This window comes from Prenolepis imparis, unplaced genomic scaffold (assembly GCF_030444845.1).
Source record: "Prenolepis imparis isolate NDT839.2.m4 unplaced genomic scaffold, iyPreImpa1.0 SCAF_13, whole genome shotgun sequence".
In the NCBI taxonomy this organism is placed as follows: Eukaryota; Metazoa; Arthropoda; class Insecta; order Hymenoptera; family Formicidae; genus Prenolepis; species Prenolepis imparis.
Window position 1 is genome coordinate 9,072,995 of NW_028141171.1, and position 20,023 is coordinate 9,093,017.

At 36.9% G+C, this 20,023-nt stretch overlaps 2 protein-coding genes across 5 annotated transcripts in view; one reads left to right on the forward strand and one right to left on the reverse strand.

The window, feature by feature from the left end:
- Positions 1–20,023, forward strand: part of Dctn4-p62 (dynactin subunit 4) — a 104,445-nt gene that overhangs the window by 59,228 nt on the left and 25,194 nt on the right. For all 4 annotated transcript variants that reach the window (XM_083053437.1, XM_083053435.1, XM_083053438.1 and 1 more), the window contains exon 5: positions 5,866–5,915. In XM_083053437.1, the coding sequence (XP_082909563.1) occupies positions 5,866–5,915 (50 nt within the window). The remainder of the gene's footprint in view (positions 1–5,865; positions 5,916–20,023) is intronic.
- The window catches only part of LOC145944853 (uncharacterized), a 59,568-nt gene that overhangs the window by 26,889 nt on the left and 12,656 nt on the right, over positions 1–20,023 (reverse strand). The window lies entirely within an intron of this gene.

Consider the following 20,023-nt stretch of genomic DNA (forward strand, 5'->3'; position numbering starts at 1 on the left):
AAAAAATACATGTATACATTTTTTACTTTTTTTACTGTACATTCGATATTTTTTTTGAGACATTGCTGAAGAAATATACAAGATCGAGTGAATACGTCGAGTAAAATTGCGAAAACATTGCAGCTGGCGGTGTTTAATCGGCGAACCATTTCTCTTACTCTCGAGTTGCATAATTCACGCATAATTCTCGCATAGTTTTCCGTGGCCGTACAATATCGTAATTCCAGCGTCTCTGGTATTCGAAGGCGAATGCGAACAACCGCAAGGGAATAGCTGATCGAGATATACACAGACGCACCTGACGATCGACTTCCACGTACGTAGCTGCATAATCGTGGTTGCATAGGCGACGGCTACCTTGAGCCCGTTTTCTCGCGCGATATGAGAGAGGAGAAATCCCTCGGGGATTACGCTTATTTCGTAAGAACAATTCGTCCATTCATGTCGCGCGGCTGGCGACTTGCTAATGCCCAAAACATTTTTTTCGTCATCGGAATTACGATTGCTCTCGGCGAGATTTGTTTAACGGCGGCGACAAGTGGTATTGCATCAACGCGAGATTCCACGACGACGAATAGATAGATCCGTCAACGTTCCGTAATAAAAAAAGGGCGCTGCGAATCTGTAAATGCGCTTGATCTCACCGCTTTCTACAAATTACATCTTCGTTTTTAACGACGCATCTTATTTTACGAGATTTCAACATAACTTGCGTTAGTAATTTGGGGTTTATTTATCATTCGCGTTGATTATTAAATATTTTTAATTAAGCTCAAGATAATGAATACTCTACTGTGCATTCGATGGACGTCCGTGTCAATCCTGACGATATGAGTGTCGTAAGTAATTAACTATCTTGCGAGAGCGACACGAATACCAAGGTAACCTGGTCATCGACCAACGCATGACACACGATTTCAATCTCACTTTCAATAGTAGGCGATATCATATACTATAAATCCACGACTAGTTAGACGACAATAGCATGGCACTCGAACATGTGATACACGACGAGAAAGCTCTTGAAGAGAACCTCTTGAAACATTAAAAAAAGACAAGTAAATAATTAAATGGAGTTTAAATGGAGTAAAGAATCGACTTAAGATAAGTAATCGGTCCCTACATTGGGCTTGCTTATTAAAATCGAATTCTTTATGTCTTTTGAAATCATGTTTCGCGTGTTCAGGATGCTTGCGTCAAACATGACGAATCACGTTAACACCATCGCGTTGTTACGGTTTCCGGTGAAAGCTCCTTCCCCCAAAAAAAAGAAATAAAAAAAATGTGCAATGAGGAAGTAAACCTTCTGCGCAATTTGTTGAAATCTGATTCTACAGTGGCAGCTATGAATTAATTTCTCACGTTGCATCGAGTTAACTGGCCGTGTAATAGTCAATGCGGCCACTCGAGAATGCGCGTTTGCTCTGAGCCGAGTCGCGCGTGGATACGTGTGGTAAACCAAGAATAATGATGATTACTCTCACTTGCTCAATGATTTCTTGCAACCGACCGGCAATAACTGCGACGTTTCGATATCTTTGTCCATCTTCTGTGATTTAAGGCAATTCCGCGAAATATTCAATGTTCGCGAGAGGTTTGTTTCTTTCTTGATGGAAATATACAAGTGATTAAATTTACTTTCCAACGTATTATTATATATGATATTTTCACAAAACTTTCGCATGTTTCAATTGATTCGCAACTTTACGCTATTGTTTCGTATTAATTGCGAATGTATCGATTTTCCACGCTAGTTTCGCGTACAACGAGGTTCACGAAACCTCGTGGACTTCAGGCGCACGGAACGAGTTTGAGAGAGAAAGCGTTCAATCGTGGGAACCAGTAACAGTGGTACGAACCAAGCTACAGTCTCTCGGATATAAATTGTTTAAAATATCAGTTTGGCCACACGCTAACAATCAGCTTCATACATGCACATTTGAGGCTGTGCTTTAAAATTACGTACGTTAAAATGTTTCGTTTAACAGGCGCCAATATTCCTTGCTAGAATAACACAGGTACTCGCCATTTTTGACGTTGCACGATCAGAATACTTCGCATAAGTTAGAAACAATTTTCTAAAATTTACGGAATTCCAATTGCTATTTAGATAGTGCTGTTACTCGTGGTAACCTCTGCCATGCGTAACATCATGTTCACTCACCATTCACGCGACAAGTCCACAGTGAGATCCGAAGAATCCAATATCCATCACTTAAGTAGCTTTGTCCAGTCAACCAAGCGGAAAATGACAAACTGCTTCCGCAATATCTGACAACCTTCTTGCTCTTTGATGTCGTATATAAATGTCTTTTGACCCTATTAACTTGAGTCGTGCGAGAGTGAAAAAAAGTGAACCGACTTGCGTGGAAAAGAAATGCGTTAATGCGTTAATGCTATTTATTATGATGCATGGATTAATCTTATTCCTTTACTTAAAGAGAATTGTCGTTTAAAATGAGACTGGATATTTATGTAGCCACTTTATGTATTTTCCTTCTCAGCATTTTTTAAATTCTGCGAATTCGTTTAATTAATTACGATAAAGAGAAACGGAATCGCGATCGCATTATCGTCCCGCCATCGCAAAAGAGAAGAGACGAAGGCAAAAGGCGGTGGCGACTGCTAGTAACGGTATTGCTCGCTACTCTACTTTGTGTCTGCTTCACTGAAGCCGATAAAATTCTTCTTTATGTTCCCAAGCGATCCAATAACAGTGTAACGGATCGGAATTACTCGTTGATTTTATAGTTTAAATTCTATATTACGAATTACACTCTTGAATTATAATATTTGTCGCATGTGTCGCTCTTCAGATTTTTATTTCTCGCTCTTATTTATGCTCATAGTTCATTCAATGGAACTACTTATCCCGTTTATCCAGTGGCATTTGAAATTACACGGCCGTTGAAATTACACGGTTGCTAATTCGAACTAGTAATTCTGTAACTCGTCGCGGGCAATCGATACTGTACATATATTTAAACAGAAAAGGTCGTCGTTAAACATTCGACTTTAAAAGGTAAAACGGCAACGCTTGATCGATTACTTTCGATACGCTGCAATACATTCTGAAAAAAATAGAAAATGAGAAAGAGAGAACACTATCATTTTCCTGTCTTTAAGTCTCGCAATTGATTAGTTGATTTATTATCAATTTAAAATTTCCATGTAAAATTAACGGTATTTAGACGGTATTTAAATGCGATCTACTTCTGCGAAAACAAAATTGAATTTCAATCCGGTCAAGGATCGAAAGAGACTAAGCTGGAACATATAGACGTTATACCTTCTAGCGTACAACACACGCCTGCTGCCACGTGAGTTGGCAGGACGCACGTGACCGACAGCGTGTCCGAGAGAATGGCCGGACAAACGGATATACGGTTTCTGCTATTACAAGGATCACCTTTTACATCACTGTACATAGTGCATGATGGTTTGCGTCATGCCAGCGTGCGAAATATCGGCGATGAAGTAGCAAAACGGACACTGTGTGCTCAAAACACACATCTAAATTTGAAAGAATGATCTGGGCATACTTCTAAGAATCATTCTAGTGAGAGCAAACATAGGAAATATCAAAGAGCCAAGAGAAAGAGAGAGAGAGAGGGCAAGGATCTTATTTTTCTTCTATATAATAATAAATAATAACAATTTTAATTATTTCTTTATTTTATTTCATACGTCTCTCTACGTTTAAAAGGTGAAACTACAATTAAAAGATATATGTATGTGTGAATCATTATAACTGTATACTTGTAATATCATCTAGTATCATCATATAACTGTAATTTTATACAATAAGTCGGAATTCGATGAATCGCTATAAATGCCTTTTGAATAATATTGCAAAGCACAAATATGAACTATAGATTCTTTTTTTATAAAATACTTTCTCATAATTTTGTTCTCATTCTCTCTCTCTCTCTCTCTCATTATTTTATTAGATTTATTTTAAAATAAAATGTGTGATATTACATTTGAAATAAAAAAAGTAATAATCTTACTACATTATTTTAGTTGTCAAAGAGCATAATTTTTATTTTTATTATTTAAATAGATAGTATTTTATCGCAACAGTTTAAAGATATCTTGTAATTTTTTTAGGGTACGTACAATAACTTTAACGCAATATTCTGTCAATACTTTCATTTAAATTAATGACTTGGTCAGGATACGAAGTTTACGAATATAAAAGTATTTCGCCATTGCGATTAACAAATATTCATACATGTACGAAACTCAAATAATACTACAGAATTTTACGTAAAATTCAAATAATATAATAAATTTATTATTAAATAATTTTAAAGATATAAATATTCGAATTTATTTCACTTTAGAAATATTTTTATTTCGATCTATAATCTTTATTTTAAAATACTTATAATACAAAGATTTTATCAGACAATTTTTTGAAAAGTGGAAAGTATAAATAATAGTTCTTGTAAGATTTTACAAAATTTCGAAATTTAACAAGAACGACAAGTCTTTATAAGATATTGCGCTAAACGGACCTGTTCTCAACCTGCGAAGAAAGTCAGCAGTGATGAAACTGAATAAATTTGCGGGAAAAGCTGACACAACTGAAATCGTGCTTTGAATCATACGCTAAGTGCTATCATTAATCTGCTATTCGATAAATACAGCACGTACAACGTAAACTTGTCCTAACACTCGAGTAAAAGTGTCGCCCATTCGAGAGTGAAAGTGCGAGAGAAGTTTCGATCCCGTCACGAAAGAGACGGGAAAACGTTTCACTTCGTTGTTCGCCTCTTAATTAATCTCTGTCTGTCATAACTATGAGTCGTATATTATACCTCGTATAAAAAGTGTGTAAAACCGAATTACATATATTTTAATACTTGATACAAATACGCTACGAATATTAAATGATCAATAAATTCCTGAGCACGTCTTAAAGAGAGCTCGGTATTTTTTGTTTATAACGCATTATTTATACATAAGTCGATTTTCATTGTGATGGTCATCTGTCAAATTCGAGACTCCAAGTCGTAGGGAAAGGGATACAAACACAAACAAACATTGCGTACATACACGTGAGCAGCGGTGCTTGCCTTGTGTTTATATCTTCTCCAGATACTTGGTCTCGACTCTGGCATGTATATTGTCATTCACATGGGCAAATTCGAATGAGCAGGTAGTAGTGCGAGTCGCTCTGCGTGATATATGTATCTCATCGTATCATTTCTCGAAACGCGAAAAGTAGGTATTTAATAAAACACGCAACAGTTATAAACTCGCGTGATTAATTAATTCCCGCGATACGCAAGCATACACGTAATAGCTCTATTTATAATTAATAAGTGAAAATGTTAAACACGCGATTATTTCTTACGATTATTAGCGGTTAATAAGTTGTGTATTAATTAATTAATTCTACCGATTAATGATTTGCTCTCTCTCTCTAATTCTAATATATATAATGTATACTTTATAGCTTCCGGAAAATTTAGCATTCAACTTTATGGCATAAAGAACTATTGTTTGCATGCTGTGGCCTTGTTGTCATTTACACTGTGACACTCGAGCGAGCAGGGCGAGCGTGAGCTACTTCGTGTATTATTATTACTTTTTGAAATACGATCGCAACAAGTACTTAAAAAATGCCAAATGCGATTATTATCTATGGATAAAATTATCAATCAGTACGATTAATTAACTCATACTATTAATGACTCTAATAAGCGACAGCCATTTATCGAAGTATGTAAATATTTCGCGTGATATATTTACATATATGAATCGAAGCGATAGGGAATAAGATCTAATAATTATATTTTTATCGCTTTATTTAAATAAGTGAACATTATATAATTTTTGTGTATTTATTTGTTACAGATCAACATTGCGCACTAGACAGCTTCACAACACTGTTGCATATCGCATCGGTGAGTTATTAATTATTTATTATTTATTTGAATTCTAAGGTAATAGATTTGTATGGAAATTATATTAAATATATAACATGTTTATGTAGCATGTATATATAAATTTAAAAAATATCTGAAATAAATCAAAAATTAAAACTTAATCTTTCCTTGACGTTTGTTAGTATAAATAAATTTAAATTTATAATGATAATAGATAGTGATAAAATATTGCGTATTATTCATTTGTACATACAAATTGTATGTAATATCTGAATGAATTTTTATAATTATTATTATATTAAAATTAATTAAATTGATAAAATATTATATTATATAAATATAATATCTCATATAAATTCATTATTTTAAAATAAATCATTGCATAAATATGAATAAAAACAAAACTTCATGGATAAATAATTATTAATTTCATATTCCAAAGATACCTATATTTATAATATTTCTAATTGTGTATTGTATTATGTGTGTATTCGATTTTAAATGCCTTTACTTATTTAACACACTTATTCTAATGCACACAAGATGAAATATAACATATTACCCACCTCTCGCAATATTCATTAATATCTACTACGTAAGTTAACGACGAAGTAATCGATTAAACATACAGTGGGCGATAATTGGATCCGATGATAATTAATATCAAAAGGCAACATTATACGTTTATTCGTGTTGCTATTAACATAGGCTTTTTATCGCGGTTATAAATTCATTATTATGTTAGTGGAATTAGCCTCTTCGAGTATCTCACTTTCTAATTCCTTAAGAAGAATCCGCCATTGGCGAATCGCGACGCGAGAGAAAAAGCGTATGCACGCGGATGGCGAAGGATTATTAACGAGAACCGCTTCGTCTAGTATCGAGCGATCTTCATTCGCGATTGCATCCAATATCGACCATTGTTTTCCGGAGGCAATAAACGTATACTCGATATTTCTGTAGCAGTGAAAATCATCCTGACGTGCAATAACTCTTGCAATGCGCCGGTCAAGGCCAGATCTAGTCATATATTTACAAAATGTGAGATGTATAGAGGAGCTATTTATATATTGAAATTTATTTGTATAATAAACCAGAAAAGGCTTCACGCGCACAGACAGACGCGAAACTTGATGGCCTATGTTATAAGTAAATGTCGGCTATTTTTTCCGCATCTTCGTAACTTTATGCTTTAACTTTAGCGGTTTCATAATTCGGACATGACATAAGCGAATAAATCGCGATATATCTCAACGATCCGGAACCAATCAATAATATAATGACTTCAATCAATAATAATGATAATAAGAAGCCATTTTCGTTTAACTGACCTATAATAATTTTTTGCGGGGAATTAAGAATTCAGGAAAGAGAGTAGAACCGCCATAGACTGAGTTTAATACTCTATAATCTTTAAACTCGACTATTTACTATCTCCGTTGTAACTTCTGAAGTATTACATGTATATTATCACAGGAGAAGTAAAAAGCGATATATATATAAAAGTAGACTGAAATTTTGTAGTGCATCCGTAACCAGTTTATAATATAAAGTATCAACACTTTGACGTAAAATATTACATGTGTCGCGTTTTAAAATAATAATTTGAAATATTTTAAAATATTAAAAATGTTTATTAAATTCTTTAAATAAAATTTACTATATTAACAAATATAAAGAACTCGCAAATGATTATACATATAAATCAGATTTATCTTTTTAAAAGCTTGTCTAATATATCGAATTAATATTTTTTGTATATATTCGTTTTTTTTTTTCAAATTTATTTCGGCCGCGATATTCAGACTAATACTTGGCTATAAAATAATTGCGTTTCTTTCTTCTGCAATACGCATAATCGCCTCATTGTTTCATTGTTCTTTCTCACTCGGAAGTATCCTGTATTCCAAATGGATACACATAAGCAAAGTCCCGCTTCCGTCGCGTTGCTCTTGGCACTTCTCCATGCGCTGGATATGTAACGTACCGTAAACTAATTTTTCATGTGACGAGACGTACGATGAAAAAAGACGAGAAGAAGGCCGACTGTACACGGCAGAAAATGAAAGAGGAGTCGAAGAAATGCGCGCGCGGGCGAGATACTCTCGTGCGATATTCACGCTCTATCGCATCGTCGGTCAGCTTTGAAATAACTCGCTGTCTTAAGTGATTCAATAATTCACTAGTAGCATATTAACAAAGTACCGTATGCAAGTGCACGGAAATTTCAACGAATTGTTAAAATATCGGGTATATGTAAGGCGCTTGACGAAAAAATTAAATAATTAGCGATGTCATTTTATATAAAATTAGAGCTTGCAACTATCGTATCATATGTAGGATAATTATAGTTATTTTAGTTTCCCCGTTATCCAATTATAAGTGTATTATCAAGCATAAGAGTTGATAAAAGATATTAACTCGATATTCATATATTATATACCGGCACGTCTTTTACGCTCTTATTTATTTAAAGAAAAACGTAGTCTGAATATACACGTAATAGCCATACATTACTCACATAAAAGTCCTTCATCTGCAACTAATGATATGCAAAAGCGAATTTTATGTGAACCGTCTTATTCGACGTATATTCTCACAAGTTACGCGGCCCGATTCTCATGCGCCTCGCATAAAATATAAAAACTGAATTTTGCGAGATATGATATTTACGGTTAATTTTATGTAATTTTTCTAACAACACTGATAGGGGGGACAAACTGATGATGACTCTCGCGAAAATTGTACGCCGTGTATTTGCATCGGAAACCTCGGAAGATAACGCTGCAAGTAGTCGGGTCAGGATCGATGTCAGACAGTGGGTACACATATGCATTCGCGCCAAGAAACGACTTTCTTCGCTCGGGACAATTAGCGGTGTGTCGGATGTCAATGAGTATGTAAACACAATGTCTAATGGAACGTTTACTTAACTCCGCAATTTCTTCCGCCTACTAGCCTACTACGCTGGCGGTCTTTCACGGTGGCCAGTAATGAAGCTAAGGCGCACCCGATAGAGAACGTGAAAGAATGCGGAATTTTTAACTTTTTCGTCGATGTGTATGCATATATTATATACATATATTATATGTCTTCTCTCTTTTATATATCTGAAATGGCAAGAGTCACGGTCGTCAATAAACGTGGATCAGTTCTCTTGATTAAACTTGACCGGTTTCGTACCATCGCGGAAAATCCAGCGGCTTTAAATCGCGCGCGACGGACTCGTAAATCGTAATTGATACTTGTGCTTTCAAATGCGGAAAGTAGAGATTAACATTGCGACGGTGAAAAGACAAATGTCAGCGCAAGAAAATTCCGTTGATATTTGCATACTATGAGATTGCATATTATGAGAAAGGATACCGCCACCTTGAGTAGGATGTGTGCAGTTAATGAGATGTAACGGGGACAAATTCCGATCTGCATACGGGGAACCAGTTTATCTCGAAAGTTTCGCGTACTAAAATCACACTGCGTTTGATCTACGGCTCATTTTCCCGATCTTATTTCAGGATTTTATTTTGCGCGATTGTATCTTCATGAAATCGCGTCATCTCTCAAATCATTTAGCGTCTCCTTCGTTTTTTTTAGGGGGAAATTGAAACGGATGGCATGTCTAGATAGAAAATTAAGATTAGAAAAACGAATAGCTCGTAAACGATCTATTCGAGAGTAGCAGGTTACGAAAGTAGAATTGGAACGTAAAACGGAAACGGAGAACGTGAAGCGGCTTATGAAGTGCATCTCGTGTGCACAAGTACTTGCGTGATACGAATTGTAAAAAAATTGTCGGTCGCGATACTTTTGCTTAGTCATAACGAGATGTTAATTACAACACGTATCATATCAGAAACGCATGTGATAAAAAATAATGTGAAATTGCACACGATAATTGAAAAAATATATTCTATTTATTTTTATTACAATTTATTCTCTAAAGAATTCTCGCAAAGAGATTACAAGATCTAGTTCGACGTTCTACTCTAATGGCATTTGTCATTACAAGCGCGAACACAGTCTATAGTCGTTGAAAGAAGATTATATATTAGTAATTATCTCAGATAACTGTTTTTCATTTCAAAATTTATCTGATACTCTCGCATAAGAGCTAGAAGAAATAGAAACTTTTTTTCTCACTTATTTTTTTTCTATATAATGCAATTAAAAATTTTCCAATTTGATTTTTCCATTCAGCACTTTTTTCAGTAGATGATCTAATTGGGGTGTTAATGAACCTTCGTCTCACGAATTTTTCAAACGGAATTGTATGTGAAAAACTTGACGAGAACCCGACGCGAATCTTATTATTGTTCTTTCACGAGCTTAACCTCCTCGATTCGCTGACCCAATTCGCAGGCCCATCGGCCGTTCATACTGGCAATCCACCTGTACCAGGATCGGATCGAGAGAGAAAGAGAGAGAGAGAGATAGGAAACGAAGAGAAGTGAAAGAGAAAGAAAGAGAGAGAGACGAGTTATGCATATAAACGATCTTCCTCTCCTGTCAGCGAAAGGCGCAATTCACCTGGTCTGGCCTTGATCGCGTCGAAAGCAATCCTAAAGCGTCTCAAAGTATCGTTATCTCATTGCCTTTCCAAATTTGTCAAATACTAAGAGTTCGGCCCTGAGTAAGGCCTAACTCGTCAAGCGCATCCGACAACGGGGGCCGATGTGGGCCGAATGTTCCACCGAATTCTCAATAGCCTCGGGCCTATAACGGATCGGCACACTAAGAAGTTCCTCATGGACTCTACGCTTCTTTCTCTCTCTCTCTCTTCGCGCGTCATGTAATTGCTTAATGCAAATATTTACATCCTACATCCGTTCGTGTCGCAGCTTGTGTGTACCATGTAGTTGTTGGCTTCTTGTATTTTCTCGGTGCGTACATAGGCATTTGTAATTTACATCGAGTTTGTGGGGCACATGTTACTTAGGCTTCTACCATAAACTATTGGCGGAAATGTCAGATCGCAGTCAAAGATCAATTCAATTATACCAAGATCCGCGTCCAACATGGTAATTCGTGGCACGTGGATAAAACACCGCTTTCTGCGGCAGCTTTCTCCGCGTCCAGACGGGATACGACGCGGAATCGAAAGCAAAATCGTTCGATCGAGATGAGGATGATTTCTCGAGCGATTATCGAGGCGACAGATAATTAGCATCCGCATAGATATGCGCGAGGCGTGGCTAATTTCGCGGCAAATAGATCCGGTCTACGGTAGACGTGCAAATTAATGCGACAGCTATACTTATGAAGATTAAATTCCCGTTTTCCATTACTTATAAGGAAATAATTTTAATTCTATCTCTTTTAAAAAAGTTGTCCCGATTATAAATGTCATTATCATACTTCATCTATGAATTCTTTGAAGAATTTAACATAAATTAGATGTAATTTTTTTATTAAATTATAATTTTTAGTATTTAATATCTTGTATTGATCAAGTCAAATTAAAGATTTTAATGAAGAAAGCTCTATTTGAAATTAAATAAAAATTGACACTTGATTTCTTAATCGCGTTTTTATTCGGCGAAAATTCACCGAATCGCTTATATTATATTTTATAAAAATCATCTATATTTTACCATTTTTTAAGAAAAAAATTGTGTGATTCTAACTTGCGCAAGAAACTTACAAGTGAAGTGAACACACCCTACATACAATAAGAATTTTATTAAAACATTTTCACATTCAACACATTTGTTAAGTCTCACGGAAAAGCTATGACGGTTAAGGTGTATCTATCGAAGACTTTTCCACGATCTCCCTCGCGGTCTATGGGAAAGGAATGGACGTCAGAGTGTTGACTTTCATTCGTACGTTCTCAAGAAGAAACTCTTGCCTTCTCCGGGCGCGGGCGCAACGTAATCAAGATATTTTCTCAAGCGTGATCTCTCTTTCTCTTTCTCTCTCTTTCTTTCTCTTTCTTCAGGACCGATAGAAAATGAGAGACATTGCCTCCTCCTTCCCGCTAGGCATATATGTACAAAGTTGCAAACACATGATCACGAGGTGAAAACGATAAGTGTATTTTTCTCTAGGGACCTATGCCATTGAAACAAGCCTGACGGCAAGTTCGTTCGTTATTCACATTGATGGCGATCGCCCAGAACGTAGAAAGGCGCGGTATTTGTGTTAGTAGGCCATTCATGGACCAAGCCCATAGAAGGCTTCTAATAGCAGGATCTTTTGCGGAGACGGCGACGCTTCCGTCGTGTTGGCGAGGCGAATCGAGATGGAATTTCCGCTGAAATTTCTTGTCGATCTAACCGATCATAATCAAGTCAATCGGAAATTCTTTACCATAAGCGATGATTAGAGGTAGCAGGGAGGATAAATGCACGGCATGTAAAAAACAAACAACGTTTAGCATCTTATTTTTTCATTTTTATAGTACGACAGCTGTAATGACAGATATCAATTAAATGTTGCTCAATGTCTCGTTATTACGAAAGCAATGGTATTAATAAGGCTAATGTAGCAGAAAACTAGATGGATAAATATTGCTTTATGTCTCGTTATTACGAAAGCTCAAGGAGGCACAATTTACCATGGCAAACAAGATACATATTTTCTTTGACAATAGTATTAATAAGGCTAATGTAGCAGCAAAAACTAGAGTCATCGCGAGACACTTCCGCACGCGCTTCGCGCAATGTACACGTCAAATCAAGAGTGATTTCAGTGCAACATTGTAGGCGGAAAAGTAAAGAGCCCATAATTCCGGATCCCGGAAATAGATAGTCGCCGACGATGATCTTCCGTTACATAGATGCTCTTGTCCGAGTAAATTGCCACTTTCACGTATGGCGCGGCTCGCTCGCGCATGCAGTGTACTACGCAAGCAGGAAGCTCGAGCTGCATTTTGACATTCAGATTATAGAGAGATATTTCGTTCTTAACGGCGAGACATTACGCGGACGTGTCTTTCTTCTCAGGCCCGTAATCAGCCCGTTATGTTAGAGAGGGCAAATAAAATCCTAGTGGGGCAGTTTCAAAAACTCTTTTCCAATGCACAAAATACATTATTTTTTATTATTTAAATATCAATACAATATTTTATAAAAAATATCAGTAATATAAAATAACAATCAAGTAAATGTTAAAATGTTAAAATAATTGTAATTTTTTATTTGTCTCGTTATTGAAAATTCTTAGGAAAACATTTTGATCAATTGATTGTTTTTTTTTTTTTTTTTTTTTTTTTTTTTGAAATGTAATATTGTCAGATTGGCCTCCCGACCAAACAGCATAACTTGTCTGTGTGGCGTTAGTACTCTATTCAGAAAACGAGGCCTCACAAGTGATTGAACTATAATCAAAGACTGCAGCCAGCAAATTGTACGTGTCTTTAAAAGCAACTTTTTGGTGAAATACGTTTGAAAAATAATTTTCTTTTTTAATATTATTTTCTTGTAAAAACTTTTTACACAGACAAGCTCTTTTTTGCACGGAATTTTAATATTCAATTTTATAAATTCCTGTATCTGTAGTTCATTTATATCGTTGGGGGGGGGGGACAAATAAAGTCGCTAGGGGGGCAATGCCCCCATTTGCCCCCCCCCCCCTGGTTACGGGCCTGTTTCTTCTTATTTTTTTTTTAAATACCACTTTTCGTCATAATTTTAAATGTCCGAAAATTGTGACGCTTCGCGATATAATCATCCGGGAGAAACTTTGAAATAAAGTTCTTAATTAGAAATCGAAGTGTCGACCGCAGCGTAAACCGCGCTCGATTTCATTAACACGCGGTTGTGCATATTAGCCGATGTGCACCGAGCACTACCCGGTGCATCCTACCTGAAGTGAAAACGCTTTCTATCGAGAATCATTTAAATTCCACGACTCCCGGGATCCTCGGATGGCGGTTCGTCCTCTCTCGACATATAGTCACGATCTCGGGCTGTGAAATTCTTTTTTACAAACAACCGCGTCGCCTCCGCGAAGCCATTCCCGGTTGTAAAAGAAATTCATGGCACACATACCCACATTGCTTGTCTGAAAATGCGTATTTTTAATAAAGTCGCGTACCGTTAACCGACGAACACAAATCCCGGGGGGAGGAGGATCTATTTATTATATAAACTTGATGCATTTATTATATAAACTTGATGCATTTTTATTATATATCCAATCTCTGAGAATCTCTTAGAAACAAGAGATGTGCGATGCTTGTGTATTTTATTTCAGAAGTATATTATTGTGCGGCATTTGTGCGGCATTCCGTCTGTGTGAATTTTTTTATGCGGGAGGAAAGCTGTAAAGTAGTACGAGTTGCATCTCCGCGTATGGTTTCTCTCTTATATATACTGTCAAAGGTCGTCATTTCTCATAGCAGAAAAGATCGATCCTCTCGTGCCGATACACGTGCTAAGAAACAAGCTGCGATCATTAAAGAAATAAAATGTCAGACGTGAGAGTGATTGAGACGGTTTAAATCTCTCGAAACTACTTCTCGGATGGCGTTCGTTTTAACGGATCACGAATTAAGAATTAATATTAGCTAGGTTATACATTGAGACTCATTTACGGTTGATCTCTCGTGATCACGAGGACTTGAAAAGCTTCGTAAAGATATATACGTAATTGTCGGTGTATCTTTTTGAAGAAAAAATTCCACCGACACCTGTCGCTTCGAGGAGTTCATTATTCTCAGGCGAGTGAGATTACGGTTGAGAAATTACAATCGAAGATGTTGTCGCGTTTGGCGTCCAGCGATCCGCTGGCAAAAAAAGTTTCAACTCTCTGCTTTCACGTCTCGAAACTTTCTCACCGGTTGAACTTTGTCTTGGAGCGCGTCGATGTATACGCATTTGCGTATATATACGTCCGGGTGTGAAATTCTCGTCTGTATGGCAAAAAAGGATAGAGCTGGTGGCCGACTCGACCCGTTGTGCAAGCGACGTACAGTCGCTATTAATTTCACCGGAGTATATCTAGACACGCAAGAACACGATAATTGTTGGACGTCGCGACGAGGGCAATGTCTCTCCGTCGAGAGGTGTAAACATGAAAGTGCAAATCTTTTGCCGTGACGAATGGGGACCGTTGTTACAACATTGCGAATTATAAACTCGAATTATAATATTACGCGTGTGAGAATTTTAATTATCTAATCTATATTAATTTCACAAGTAATGGGAAAATTATAATAAATTACTCTTAATTCTCTTGAGAAATTGATAAATTAGTTTAATTAAAACTCTCACATACACGATGTTACAATGTTACAACATTTTCATTCGTCATCACGGCAGTATTTAATCTTTTCCAAACATGTCTCGTGTAAATGTCTATTTAATTGCACGATTGATTGTACATTGATTACTAAGATTTATTGTTGTTTGTTGAGGCGCAGAATCCTTCCGCAGCAGAAATTTTGCAGGAAGAAAGTATACGCGACAACTATTACTTAGATAAACTTACGAAAATGCTGATTTTTAATCTCTGTGCATAAAAAACTTTTCAATGACGATTATAATTTTTAAATATTTTTCTTTATATGCGTATATGTATATTCTCTTATTTTATGCATAATTCAATGCAACTAATTTTAAGTCAAATCATGTTTTACGAGGAACATCACGAATCGCGATGTGCAATTTGCATTACATTTTACTTTTACTACATAAATGCATCTGACGAACAAAATTATATACGAACTCCAGACAACAAGTTACTCATTTTATATTTAGCTCGCTCCGCACAGTTAGAGTCTAATAGTAAAACCGATTGAATCTCCGTGAATGGGTTGGAAGCCAAAGAATTCTGCGTTCTCAAGCCTGCCTCGCCTACGAAATCGAGTTTGCAATAACATTCGCTTGGAATTCGTGACGAATATCCGAGTGAGAAATTTCCATTGGCGATTCATCGGTGAGCGGCTCGAAATATGCCGGCGAAATATTAATGCGTTGGCGGTTTGTAAATCCCGAATATATCTCGTGTGACGCCCGAAAAGTCGTCATACTCCTTTAACATTTATATTTCTCTCGTGTAAAAAAGACACACGGAGAGAGATGCGCGTTTTAATCATCATTTGTAAAAAGGTGTGCGTGCTAATTTATCATGATTTATACACGATGGTATAAAAGTTGCCTAATAAATAATGGTATTTACTTTAAATTAAAAGAAGTAATTTGTCGTAAGTTAGAGAAGATTAGTTGAGGATGAGTTATCTAAGAGAAAATTGAATTAAAACGTCTGCCTATATATACTGCGCGCATAATCAAGCCATTCAACGGAGAGTCTCCGTTTTGCAAAATCATGCCTCCTGTCTCTCTGAACCACTCGCGTAGTCTACGTGCTATATCCCGCGGTGAATCAGAGGCTATCACGTTCACATTTTACATCGACGATATGGAAATGTCAGTGGCTGGGGCGTAACAATAACGTGAGAGACGCATCCCCGAAGGAACCGAAGTGCACTTGCACTTTCGAAACGCATACCTATGAGAACACGTAAATCCATCTCATCGCGCTCCAGTCGAATGCCTGGCATAACTACTGCTGGCACACCACGTCGCAATCGTTGTAAATTATAACTTCTATTGTGTATCGTGCGCTCTCTGCTCGCTTCTAATTTGAAGACACCTCGGGCGCAATGATGGGAATCATCGCGCGACTTCTCTCGCAACTTTGTCGTCGTTTCATTCTTTATCACGGAACATTTCGAAATACGAAATGATGATTAAAACACACATCTCCGCGATAGCCGAATGTTAGCCGTGTCTTTCGAGAGAAGGATAGTGAGGATGGTGATGATGATGCCTTGAGGGAAAGCACGGGAATTGCGTCACCTCTGCTGCCGAGGAGATCTTCGTAGTTTCCCATCAGACACTTTCTACGCGATCTTTCATCCTAAATTGTGTGTATCGCGCTTCTCGCATGATTAAGGGCCCACTGTGTATGTGTAATGCGTGTATATACTATACATGCAGGCGTTGAATAGTTTTATTTTTTCTCAGGGAAAAATACCAAATTATCTCAATTAATCTGATCTTCATTTTTATATGACGTAAAGACTTGCAGAGCGACGCGGTTGAGGAAAAGAAAGGTTTTATTAAGTAAGTGTACGTTACATCATCGTACACCGTTATGGGCGCTTCACACGTGTTAAATGTACCCGCGTGAGATTATTGTTCTCCGAAAAGGTAATATTTGTGAGCGTTATGTCGCTCGCGAGGTAATAATACGTGTATTTAACCGGAATACCGAATACTCGATAATAAATCGATATTATTGACTATGCATTAGACATAAATCACTTTCGCTCTGACGGTAATTCGGATTCAGACCGCGTGACATGAAATAAAATGAGATTGCTTACGGGGACGTGACTGTATCGATCGTCTTGATCGGACCGAACATTGCCTGCGGACACACAGTCGCAAAAAAAAAAGAAAAGAAACGTGTTTTTTTTCTTGGTTCGAATTCTCTCACGCACGAAGTAGATATTTAAGCTTAAGCTAATGAAACTTCAATTTGTGTGTCATGATATATGTTCTAGGAAATTTAATTTATTACTCAAGCGGCTTGATATTTAAAATTGTTACTAGTATGATAAACAGTTATAGCAAGTTTCTAAAATGCACATGTGACTTTTAAAAGAATGCTTAACAAAATAAAAAGAATAAAGCGAGAAAAAGAAAGAGAGAGAAATATTTTAAATATATTTTATTTTAAAAAACGAAGATAAACAGAGAAAAAGTTTGCATTATAAAAATGATGAAAGAAACTGTACTCATCGCGTATGCGTGTATGTGAGTGTATTGTAGATTAGAATTCTTCTAGAGTAACGATACAGTTTACGAAGCAATTTCTGTGCGATCTGTGTGATTGAAATTTGTATCATCGAAAGTTTAAAATGATGCTTATCACGTCGAATGGAAAATGGACGGGTTAGATAACTCCGGTGGTTGCGCTAATACACGATATTAGATATTCGCACGCACACGCACACGCGCTCGCCGGATGGAATTTAAAACAATGCGACTGTAGAATGAAAAGGCGTGGTATCCAACAAAGGGGGACGCGCCTTTTAATTGATAGACGTATTCAGCGGCAACGGATTAAGAAAGTTGGCTTTCGCCCCCGAAATATATGTATATACCGATCCCACGATCCCGAAAAAGCGACGCGATAAGTATATACGGTATTGGGAAAGCCTGCAGAAAAACGAAAGGAAGTGATGATGAAAATAAAAGGGAGAAGCTGCGAGTTTGCCCCCGGTGCACGCGTAGCGTGCGATCTCGTGAGTTTGCGTGTAAAACTGTATTTACACGGCTCGCGGAGCATCTCGCGATCTTATCGAATCTTCATCGTATTTCGTTGCGCTTCGCGGGCTTCTTCGCCGATATGTTGAAGAGAAAAAGAGAAGAAAAGTCAAAATTGCAATTTGCATTCTTTGCAAAAAAAAAATCTTTTTACGATAAATCTTTCTTTCGTCGCAGAAAACCCGTTCATTCCGATGCTTTAACAATGATCGAAATGATAATCAGATTTTACGGAACGTTATTACGGGAACGCGCTGGTATTCAGGAGAAAGCAGCGTGTTTCGTAATTCTTATTAATGTATATGACATTTCTCTAACATTAATAAATGAGAAATTAATTTATGTTTAATGCGTAACATTAGCAGGATGGAGTTTTTATTTTTTCTAATACAGTAGAATTTTTGTCTAATAAGAAGCGATTACATTTATTATTTAGAGTATATTTTTATGCATATATATTTTAAGATATAATTTATTTAATTATTTTCTTTTAGTAATCACTCTCATTATAAAATAAAACAATGATATATAATTTATCGCAAAGTTTTATAAAACTTGAGGCAACAAAATCAAAGGCGAAAAGACAATCGACTTCTTTCGGAGTTCATAAATTCACTGATAAAATTTTGTATGCGTATGTATAGCGGTAAAGTATCAATGGTGTTGAGTTTGTCATAATAATTCGCGCCGCGTTTCTCGCGCGTCGTTGAAATAATTGTTCCACGCGGGCAGCAATAATCAGCACACACATTGTATAATGATCAATTGTGCTGATTTCGCGCGCGGGTCCCACGGTAAGCCAGCCTAAGGAGAGAGAGATGGCTCACTCATTACGGTGTTTTCAGTGAAGAAGAGTCCTCTCCGCCGCCACGTAACCGTTATTATTTACTCAGTCAGTCGCTACAAGGTACTTTCATACTTATGCAACGGGTCTAGATGCTATCTGCTTTCCTCCTCCCAGCGTGCTTGTTCGCGCGCTTTGCGAAATCGCCGACCCGCTCTTGGGAACCTCCTCGCCGGCGCTTCGTCTTCATTCGATCTAATTTCCAGTCGTGGAACTCGATCGAGAGCGACGAAACGAGCTTGCATTTCCGCGTAAAGTGATTTGAAAAATTTTAATAATGCTGTATCTGGATTTAATTATCGAAAATAACACGATTACATTGATAGGAACAAGTTAATTGATATCAGTTTTAAATACCGCTCAATCGTATATCTTTTCCGGTAAAACGGAAATAATTTTTATAAAGTCGCAAAGACGCAATTGTTTCAATATTTATTCTGTTTGCATTTTTCTTCGTTAAAGAAAAATTTTAAAAATCGAGTCCCAAGTTATAACTTTGACATATCCCTCACGTTCTTGTTTTTCAGCGTAACTATATATAGTACGCTTATCAAATGCCATCGACTTTGACGCAAATAACGCGCTTTTTATTGCATGTAGAATAAAGTCTTAGTTCGGTATCTGGTTCGCTGTCACGAGCACATTTTTCTTTATGATTTTTGTCGATCTTTAATCGGTTTATTCAACGACGTCGTTGATTTGTCCGCCAACGTGCGCGAGCCAGCACCTACGCCCGGTCCAGACAGGTTTGTCGAGTGCTTTAATCGTATAGCATAAAGCACTACTATCACCCGCTCTCCAAAAAAGAAAAAAGAGACAGCACCACCTCTATGCTTTCACCAGTTCCGATTAAACTTCCTAGTAAGTAACTTCATACCCGCATTTAATAGCGAGCACATCCGTCACTCGATTCTCCGCCTATCGTTTTTAACTGCACGAGTAAACCTCCACGCTAATGGATTGTAATTTTATGCTCACTCGCCGTGACGCATGCATTTACGTGT